This window comes from Salvelinus namaycush, chromosome 1 (genome assembly GCF_016432855.1).
Source record: "Salvelinus namaycush isolate Seneca chromosome 1, SaNama_1.0, whole genome shotgun sequence".
Classification (NCBI taxonomy): Eukaryota; Metazoa; Chordata; class Actinopteri; order Salmoniformes; family Salmonidae; genus Salvelinus; species Salvelinus namaycush.
This window is the reverse complement of record NC_052307.1, coordinates 37342375-37353566: the sequence shown is the minus strand read 5'-3', so window position 1 is coordinate 37353566 and position 11192 is coordinate 37342375. Positions and strand designations below refer to the sequence as shown.

The window sequence follows — 11192 nt, the reverse complement described above, 5'->3', positions numbered from 1 at the left end:
ATGTTTGGGCTGAGGATAAAGGACCTAACCCTTTGCTATGATGGAGAGGATCATGCTGCATTACAGGTTATTATAGTGTGGGAGGGTTCTCAGACAGATGAACTCAAGTGTGCTCACCTTCAAAGATTCAAACCCTCTTTACTCCTCTCTCTCTCTCTCTCTCTCTCTCTCTCTCTCTCTCTCTCTCTCTCTCTCTCTCTCTCTCTCTCTCTCTCTCTCTCTCTCTCTCTCTCTCTCTCTCTCTCTCTCTCTCTCTCTCTCTCTCTCTCTCTCTCTCTCTCTCTCTCTCTCTCTCTCTCTCTCTCTCTCTCTCTGTCTGTCTGTCTGTCTGTCTGTCTGTCTGTCTGTCTGTCTGTCTGTCTGTCTGTCTGTCTGTCTGTCTGTCTGTCTGTCTGTCTGTCTGTCTGTCTGTCTGTCTGTCTGTCTGTCTGTCTGTCTGTCTGTCTGTTAGTGTCATAGCATGCATCCCTCTGATATGTCAGCAGCAGAGTGCGTTGTGATTCATTCTTAATAATCACAAAGTAGGCCCTATAATCTGTTTGGCATTTCCCAGACACAGATTAGGCCTAGTCTTGGACTAAAAAAATAATTATCAATGGAGAATCTCAATTAAAAGTTCTCAGTTGTGAAGGCTAATCTGTGTCTGGGAAACTGGCCCTATGAGCATAGGTTAGACCCTTGGCCATGACACATGACAGTGGTGCTAAGTGAGTTAGTGCAAGGTTAGAAAAGCTTGTTTTCCCTTACCATCCATAATAAACACATTAATGAGTGTAAAGCCACCTCCGCCTCTACTCCAGGGACATTGTTAGAGCTTTCAGAACAAGTAGTTATCACCTAATCACACACACGTACAGATACACACGTGTGAATGAACTAGCACAGACACACGTGCACAAATGTGCCTGCACATACACACACACACACACTTGTCACCTAATCATCTCCTGAAAACAAAATATGTTCTAATCAGTTTGTGAGTGTGTTTGAGTGTTCACACAGGTAAGCAGACATACATTAACACTTGTCCACAAGTATGTACACGTATTCTGTATACTACCCTCACACACACACATGCTCACACACACAATGAATAAAGCCGGGATTAAAAGATGTAGCGACTGTCTTCATTAATCCCTGCACCAGCGTTTTAGAGAGAAGAGACGAGAGAGTGGGAAAAGAGTTCATGTTTCAACTGAGTTCATTGTTCCAATTTAAATTTTGTATCTTTATTTAACTAGGCAAGTCAGTTAATTACCAACAACATCTTATTTACAATGACAGCCTACCAGGGAGCAGTGGGTTAACTGCCATGTTCAGGGGCAGAACAACCAATTTTTACCTTGTCAGCTGAGGGATTCAATCCAACAACCTTTCGATTATTGGCCAAACGCTCTGACCACTAGGCTACCTGCCGCCCCAAGAGATGGACAACTTTGTGTGGCGTTTAAGGAAGTAACCCATGGCAGCACCTTAACGTTCAGCCATATTCCTTTCCTCCCTCCCCCCCTCCTCCACCACCCGTGGGCTATTTATATCTCAGGGAATCAAAGAGCCAATTAAAACGCAGCTGCACTAATGAGCGAGCCAGCGGACTGAGGTGAAATGTTGTTCACTCTAATCCATCCTCTGTTTCAAAGAATGATCTAGAGCAACAAGTTGGGCTTACAAACGGTCTGGGGTTAACTTCCTTGAGCTATGGGTCAGAAACTGTCATCAACCGCCTTGGTTAAGGGAGTGTTCAAACGGCAGTCCATCGAAGGTCTGGAGAGACGCACTTGAGGAATAGAATAGTAGCCTCTGTTTTGTCTCTCTGGCTTAGATCTGCGGTCGTCTGGACATTCGGTGAACAGAAAAGTTCTCTACATGGACCCTATGTATAAAGGTGAGATTCACACTTTGCTCTTCGCTTTTAGTATGGTTTTGTTGAGATCATGAATAAAATAAAGGAAGTGTGTGTTTTTGCAGCCCAGAAAATGGGTTGTATAGGCTGGATTGAACAGGGCTCTGGGTATTTCCCTCATGATAACGTTCTGTTCGGTGTGTTCACCCACAGGTGGTGCCTTGCATCAGAACCCCCTCCAGCCATGAGCTACCCCCATCCTAGGCATCCTGGGTAGGATGACGGCCGTGTACCCCTCTGGGGTAGGCTCTGCTGGGGCTACGGTGGGGAGTTCCAGGGGCTCTGGGGCTGGGAGAACAGGCGGTCAGGACAGGAGATATGCCCGCTGGAGCCGTCAGGACAGCTCGGACATCGCTACAGATGATGAGGGGGTCCCTGCCCGCCAACTCAGCCCCCTGGAGAGGCTGAACCTCGACATGTGCCAGGACGACAGGTAGAACCAGGACGCCCAACGCTCTCTTAGAACACAACGAGAAAGAAAATTCATTATCATGTATTGTTTTTCTGGATCATTTGTTAATGATGATTATTTGGCAACCCCTCTGGTAACCCTACTGACAGGGTGGTCCGTGAGCTCACAGTGGGCCGACGTATCGGCTTCTACAAGGTCCGCGGGGAGATCGGCTGTGGAAACTTCTCCCATGTCAAGCTGGGGATCCACGCCCTCACCAACGGTAAGGAAGACCCCTGCCAATCAGCAAACACATGAACTGATGTTTAACATAACAGACACAGCCCTGCTGTACTGTAGATGCTCACCAAACCTTTGAATCTTTCAAAATGATTCAATTCATTGACCAGTAAAAGTGAGAAGATATTTAGGCCTGGCCAATCTTCACTAAATATGCTGGCTTGAGTCGAATAGTTCTCGGAAAATCCCAGCTTCTCTGCTCCAGCAAAGTCGCAAACCACCGTGATGACCGACTACCTGTTTTTATCAATGAGCTAATAATACGTATCCTTAGATAGCTGTTTGCTAATGAGCCAGTGGTTTGGGCCTGTGGTCTGAATCAGCCACAGAGGGACAGCTTGTCTGCTGCCCTTGAAAAGATGGATTGATTAGAGATCTCGTGTTTCCCTAGCGACGGCTGGAATTGCCGCATGCTTCATCAAAGACTGTATGTAGTGTGAGTGAGTGTGCGTGCGTGGTATCGCTTGCTTAGTACGACAAAAAGCAAAATGAGCTCCGGGGCATTTTTAAAGGCTGTCGCTGAAAGCTGTGGCAGAGCAGAAAGAGAGACTAATACCAGTCTTAATTATGCATGTCAAAGCACAATTAGATATCTCAGCACCATCACACCGCTTAGGGACTTTTCCATACCCTATTAGCCAAGATCTTTGTTTTATTCCTTTATATTATGAATTAATTTATGCTATTGATATCAAGTATGGGTGCTACAGGTGAGGTCAGGGTGGTCAGAGCTGTTTACGATGAGCATGGCCTTATTTATATTACAGCATATTGGATGACTGTCATTCATAATCCATTCACCCAGCTCAATGTAACATTGATAGGTTTAGGCTACTACATGATATTCAAATTTTCTTTGAACCCATCAGGAGGTTGCTACATCCTAGCCTATGAATGAAAGTTTACAACGTAGGTGCACAGGTCAAGAGACAAATTAGTGTAATCAAGTAATCAAAGACGGACATTCAATACCGCCTTGGACACTCTTGCGTGTATCTAGCTGACCTAGGGTGTAATCATTAGTCCAACAGTTGCAAACAAGAGTTTCTATTGTACAAATGCAGGTATGCAAACACAGTTCACTTTCATAGAAGCCACATACAAATAGTATGTTTGCTCGTTGTGTAATTTCTTCTTGCATTTACTCGCTCTCCTCCTCTCAACTTTTCCCTTCGCTTGTGGACTTCAGTACCTGTGACCAGGCAACAAAACCTTTCCAAGCCAAACCTTCATACCATAATCGCTAACCACTACACACACAGCCTACATCGTTGTCACCATATTAGCTAACGTCATAGTCAACATAGCTAGCTACTAGAACTAACATGTTAATAAACCTGCTACAATCATGCAGTACAGTGCCGGCAGATAAAGCAAAAGCTTACCTTGACTTGGAAGAGTTCCAATGTTGGAAAGCCATAGCCAGCTAGCTAACATAGCATCCCTTTCTGTTTGAGCCAGGTGTTTGAGTCGGCTAAACTAGCTAGCTGCATTCGCTAGCCAGGTAAGTGAAAGTGAGAAATTAGAAAAGAGAGAGAGAGAGAGAGAGAGAGAGGGTAGCACATCCAGGGAACAGGTCAGGGTTCCATAACCACAGGCAAAACAGCTTGTCCTTCATTTTTAAGGAATTAATTTGTTCAGAACTGTTCAACTATTGTCTTTCTCTCTCTTATAGTCAACTTCACACCACCTTTTATACACTGCAGTGCTAGCTAGCTGTAGCTTATACTTTCAGTACTAGATTAATTCTCTGATCCTTTGATTGGGTCAACAACATGTCAGTTCATTATGCAAGAGCTCTGATAGGTTGATGGACGTCCTTCGGAAGTTGTCATGATTACTGTGTATGTCTATGGAAGATTAGATTTGTACACGCTACGTGCTTCAGCACTCGGCAGTCCCGTTCTATGAGCTTGTGTGGCCTACAACTTCGCGGCTGAGCCGTAGTTGCTCCTTGTTGCCGTACTGTGCAAAACCAACAATTTGAGCTTCTATTTTTTCAAATCCACCTTTCCAGAAACAAGTCTCTCACCGTTGCCGCTTGCTATAGACCACCTTCTGCTCCCAGCTTTGCCCTGGACACCATATGTGAATTGATTGCCCCCCATCTATCTTCAGAGCTCGTGCTGTTAGGTGACCTAAACTGGGACATGCTTAACACCCCGGCCATCCTACAATCTAAGCTTGCTGCCCTCAATCTCACACAAATTATCAATGAACCTACCATGTACAACCCCGAATCCGTAAACACGGGCACCCTCCTAGATATCATCCTAACCAACCTGCCCTCCAAATACACATCTGCTGTCTTCAACCAGGATCTCAGCGATCACTGCCTCATTGCCTGCGTCCATAATGGGTCTGCGGTCAAACGACCACCCCTCATCACTGTCAAACGCTCCCTAAAACACTTCAGCGAGCAGGCCTTTCTAATCGACCTGGCCCGGGTATCATGGAAGGATATTGACCTCATTCCGTCAGTAGAGGATACCTGGTTATTCTTTAAAAGTGCTTTCCTCACCATCTTAAATAAGCATGCCCCATTCAAAAAATGTAGAACCAGGAACAGATATAGCCCTTGTTTCACTCCAGACCTGACTGCCCTTGACCAACACAAAAACATCCTGTGGCGTACTGCATTAGCATCGAATAGCCAAAAAGTTCTGGGACACTGTAAAGTTCATGGAGAATAAGTGCACCACCTCCCAGCTGCCCACTGCACTGAGGCTAGGAAACACTGTCACCACCGATAAATCCACGATAATTGAGAATTTCAATAAGCATTTCTCTATGGCTGGCCATGCTTTCCACCTGGCTATCCCTACCCCGGTCAACAGCCCTGCACTCCCTACAGCAACTTGCCCAAGCCTCCCCCATTTCTCCTTCACCCAAATCCAGATAGCTGATGTTCTGAAAGAGCTGCAAAATCTGGACCCCTACAAATCAGCCGGGCTAGACAATCTGGACCCTCTCTTTCTAAAATGATCTGCCGCAATTGTTGCAACACCTATTACTAGCCTGTTCAACCTCTCTTTCATATCGTCTGAGATCCCCAAAGATTGGAACGCTGCCACGGTCATCCCCCTCTTCAAAGGGGGAGACACTCTAGACCCAAACTGTTACAGACCTATATCTATCCAACCCTGCCTTTTCTAAGGTCTTCGAAAGCCAAGTTAACAAACAGATCACCGACCATTTCGAATCCCACCGTACCTTCTCCGCTATGCAATCTGGTTTCCGAGCTGGTCATGGGTGCACCTCAGCCACGCTCAAGGTCCTAAACGATATCATAACTGCCATCGATAAGAGACAATACTGTGCAGCTGTATTCATCGACCTGGCCAAGGCTTTCGACTCTGTCAATCACGACATTGTTATCGGCAGACTCAACAGCCTTGGTTTCTCAAATGACTGCCTCGCCTGTTTCACCAACTACTTCTCAGACAGAGTTCAGTGTGTCAAATCGGAGGGCCTGTTGTCCGGACCTCTGGCAGTCTCTATGGTGGTGCCACAGGGTTCAATCTTCAGGCCGACTCTTTTCTCTGTATACATCAATGATGTCGCTCTTGCTGCTGGTGATTCTCTGATCCACCTCTACACAGATGACACCATTCTGTATACTTCTGGCCCCTCTTTGGACACTGTGTTAACTAAACTCCAGACGAGCTTCAATGCCATACAACTCTCCTTCCGTGGCCTCCAACTGCTCTTAAATGCAAGTAAAACTAAATGCATGCTCTTCAACCGATCGCTGCCCACACCTGCCCGCCCGTCCAGCGTCACTACTCTGGACGGTTCTGACTTATGTGGACAACTACAAATACCTAGGTGTCTGGCTAGACTGTAAACTCTCCTTCCAGACTCACATTAAGCATCTCCAATCCAAAATGAAATCTAGAATCTGCTTCCTATTTCGCAACAAAGCATCCTTCACTCATGCTGCCAAACATACCCTCGTAAAACTGACTATCCTACTGATCCTTGACTTCGGTGATGTAATTTACAAAATAGCCTCCAACACTATTCAGCAAATTGGATGCAGTCTATCACAGTGCCATCTGTTTTGTCACCAAAGCCCCATATACTTCCCACCACTGCAACCTGTATGCTCTCGTTGGCTAGCCCTCACTTCATATTCGTCGCCAAACCCACTGGCTCCAGGTCACCTATAAGTATTTGCTAGGTAAAGCCCCGCCTTATCTCAGCTCACTGGTCACCATAGCAGCACCCACCTGTAGCAGGCGCTCCAGCAGGTATATTTCACTGGTCACCCCCAAAGCCAATTACTCATTTGGCCGCCTTTCCTTCCAGTTCTCTGCTGCCAATGACTGGAACGAACTGCAAAAATCACTGAAGATGGACACTCCTATCTCCCTCACTAACTTTAAGCACAAGCTGTCAGAGCAGCTCACAGATCACTGCACCTGTACATAGCCCATCCTACTACCTCATCCCCATATTGTTATTTATTTTATTTATTTTGCTCCTTTGCACCCCAGTATCTCTACTTGCACACTCAACTTCTGCACATCTATCACTCCAGTGTTTAATTGCTATATTGTAATTATTTTGCCACTATGGACTATTTATTGCCTTACCTTCCTTATCTTACCTCATTTGCACACACTGTATATAGACTTTTTATATTGTATTTTTGACTGTATGTTTGTTTATTCCTTGTGTAACTCTGTGTTGTTGTTTGTGTCGCACTGCTTTGCTTTATCTTGGTCAGGTCGCAGTTGTAATTGAGAACTTGTTCTCAACTAGTCTACCTGGTTAAATAAAGGTGAAATAAAAATACAAATATAAAAAACTTTCCACTTCATAATAGCAGCACTTACAGTTGACCGAAGCAGCTCTAGTAGGGGAGAAATTTGACGAACTGACTTGTTGGAAAGGTGGCATCCTATGACGGTGCCACGTTGAAAGTCACTGAGCACTTCAGTAAGGCCATTCTACTGCCAATGTTTGTCTATGGAGATTGCATGGCTGTGTGCTCAATTTTATACACCAGGCAGCAACGGGTGTGGCTGAAATAGCCGAATCCACTAATTTGAATGGGTGTCCACATTCTTTTGTATACATAGTATATTTAGTATAGTATTTTTCTAAAAAGGAAAACTTTTTTATTGTTTCACTATTTTTAATTGTATTAAATTCACTGAGGATGGTCCTCCCTTTCCTCCTCTGGGGAGCTTCTACTCATTTACATTTACATTTAAGTCATTTAGCAGACGCTCTTATCCAGAGCGACTTACAAATTGGAAAGTTCATACATATTCATCCTGGTCCCCCCGTGGGAATTGAACCCTGGTCCCCCCGTGGGAATTGAACCCACAACCCTGGCGTTGCAAGCGCCATGCTCTACCAACTGAGCCACACGGGACCACGCCAAATCTGAACCAGCTTCACCCCTCTACAAAATAGGTTCAATTGGATGTATTCATGTTCTTTTTGTTCTCTACAACCTACACAGTATGTGTGATCATCATTTCCGTTTGGTTATTTCTGCTCTCTCCTGTCGTCTCATCAATAGTCGAATACGACTTTTCAAGAAAGTAATGTTCTTGTTGAAATGAGTAATACTTATAATTGATTGTTTTAGAATAGGCTATAATCAAGAAAATGGGTTTCCATGAAAATCAAGCTCTCTAAAAAATTAGTTAGTTGCCTCAGAGAAAATTGACAATATACAATAGCATACAAGAAAGCAATAACATAAGCCTGTATCTAACTGTTTGCAGATTTGTCTAGGCTTCTACAGATCTTTTTAAAGCTACGTTATGGGATTTGGTCCCAGAGACAGTCATAGGCTTTAGCTGCTTGCTCTGGTGCACCCCCAGATAATGGGTGGAGATGCCCAGCAGTGTTACATTTAGTTAGGAAGTTTGCGATTTGTTTTCTGTGTTGCCAGGCACCATGCGGAGTGTTGTATGTAATCCTGTTCATTCAATTATAGCCATGGAGGTAAAGGAGAAGGCTGGGGGACAACGGAATGAGCTGAACCCCAGACATCAGATAGCTGTCCTTGAGGTTTTCAATGGTCAGTTGTTCCACAAAGTTAAAGTCAACATTATCCAGCTCCTCCCGTGCCTCATCTCAGGACTTACATCCACAACATCAGTCAACTCCTCCTCCTCTAGCTCCTCCTGCTGGTTATCCTGATTCCTGCAGTAAAGGAAGCTAGCACCAAGAACACACTGATGGCCAATGCTGCAGAACAAGCAAGCTACTTTGAGAAAAATCTGCAGATACTCGCCTTTGAATAGGCTAACTAGCTATGCGTTTTGAATCGCTTTGGTTAGATCGCTGTAAAGCAAATCCTTTTGCCACAAGTGTAAATCAGGATCTGGGCATTTCCCGGAATATTGAACCACATTCCACAACTGATATTGAATATAAATATCCCATTATCATAGTGACAGAACGAAACCGAAAAGTATGAAAAATGTCAGTCCTTATTATGACATCATACTTGAGAAAGCCACCTAGCTTGGAATAGAATGTAGAATGCACTCGTTTCATCGGCCACATAACTTGCTTATGCATACAGATATGCTAATGAAGTGTGTGTTGACATCGACAAAGTATTGCACAGTCTTTTCAATAGAGAATAAAACACCAAAAGCTAATATAGCCTTACTCCTTCTCTCAACCTCTTCTTTTTGGTACTAACTTCTATGTTTAATGAACATGTCCCTCTGTCTGTTCTCCTTCAGACAAGGTGGCCATTAAGATCCTGGATAAGACCAAGCTGGACCAGAAGACCCAGAGGCTACTGTCCAGAGAGATCTCCAGCATGGAGAGACTACACCACCCCAACATCATACGTCTCTACGAGGTCGGACGGACACACACACACACACACACACTGTTGATAAGGAATGAGTTACACAAAGCCTGGTCAGAAGCTAAGATCATCAGTGCAGTGCACTGAAACAGAGTTTTTCAGAAGACAACTTGACCATACTCTCTCTGCCCTCCTGCCGGGTGACAGGTGGTGGAGACGTTGTCACGGTTACACCTGGTGATGGAGTATGCTGGTGGAGGAGAGCTCTACACCAAGATTAGCATGGAGGGGAAACTGTCGGACATCGACAGCAAGATTGTCTTCTCTCAGATCCTCTCGGCTGTCAAACACATGGTATGGTCCAGGGTTGAAGTCCTGCATACATACACTTTTCAGTGTAATTATCAGAGCTCACCCAAATAAATATTATGCAGTCTCTTTTCTTTTTCGTTGCGCAACGTTGAATGTAATTTAAAGAGTATGAGATGTATTTAAGGTACATATCGGTATGTTAACCAGATAAATCTTTGACCCACCCCACAGCATGACAACAGCATCATCCACCGTGACCTGAAGGCAGAGAACGTGTTCTACACGTGCAGCACCTGCGTCAAGGTGGGAGACTTCGGCTTCAGCACGCTGAGCCGCCGCGACGAGACCCTCAACACGTTCTGCGGCTCCCCGCCCTACGCCGCGCCTGAACTCTTCAGGGACGAACACTACCTGGGCGTCTTCGTAGACATCTGGGCCCTGGGCATCATGCTGTTCTTCATGGTGACAGGAACCATGCCCTTCAGGGCGGACACGGTGGCCAAACTGAAGCGCTGCATTCTAGAGGGGGCCTATGTGCTGCCCTGCTGGGTACAGGAGCCCTGCCAGAGGCTGATCAGAGGCATCCTCCAGCCCCAGCCCTCAGACCGCTGCAGTGTGGAGCAGATGATGGGCTGTGAGTGGCTGCTGCCTATAGACTTCCCCCGGGCCATGGAGCCCTTTAAACTGGACCCGTCCTATCTGGCCGAGAGCACGCCTTCAGAGTTGGAGGAGGATGAGGCGGAGGTGAGGGAGGCGCTGGAGATACTAGGGATCACCCCGGAGCATATCTTAAATAATCAGGGGAAGGACTGTAGGAGTTCTGTTACGGGCATTTATAGGATTCTGTTGCACCGTGCGCACAAGAGGCGGGCGGTGGAGAGCATGCCTGTGGTTACACATGTGGTCGGGTCCAGCGTGAGTAAAAAGGACCGGCTAAAGGCGTACCACAGCTTACGGCACACCTCCAAGCTCTGTGTGATTCTGTGACGAAAAGCCTTTGCTCCTATAGTTGAACTTTTGTTGTAGTTTTTTTGTCAATAAAGTAAACATTTATGTGACTGTGAATGAGGAATGAGGTGGTGAATTTTAAATCAGTGCAACTTCTGTCTAGAATGTTTATCGACAAAATGTTCACCGCAGATAAGAAAAACGGGGGAAAAATCCTAAAGTTGGGATTGACGTTAGGATTTTTCTTATTTTTAAATCAGTCTCTGTGAGAATATACTTTAGCCTGGGTGCCTGTCTTTTTCGACTTTATCTTACCAGACAAGGCAAAAATTGTACATACTGTCATCCAGCAGACGCTTTTCTCCAAAGTGACATACTGTTAACGCGTACGTATATTCATATGACCTCATGCAGCAATAAGTCCTACAACTCTGGTGTTACAATCACAACCTGAAGCGACTGAGGCTTGGTAAAACCAGATGTAGCATTGTGGAATGCAGAAAGAGTCAAGCATCCAGGCTAATGAGAATGAAGAATGTGATAATTTG

The 11192-nt window shown here is 45.3% G+C and overlaps 1 protein-coding gene across 1 annotated transcript; it reads left to right on the top strand.

Moving 5' to 3' along the window:
• The first annotated feature begins 1826 nt into the window (after positions 1-1826).
• Positions 1827-11192, top strand: nim1k (NIM1 serine/threonine protein kinase). The gene is made up of 6 exons (XM_039003066.1): positions 1827-1885; positions 2057-2336; positions 2465-2577; positions 9314-9435; positions 9592-9738; positions 9928-11192. The coding sequence occupies exons 2-6, from the start codon at positions 2122-2124 to the stop codon at positions 10681-10683; spliced, it is 1353 nt and encodes a 450-aa protein (XP_038858994.1). The 5' UTR covers positions 1827-1885; positions 2057-2121; the 3' UTR covers positions 10684-11192.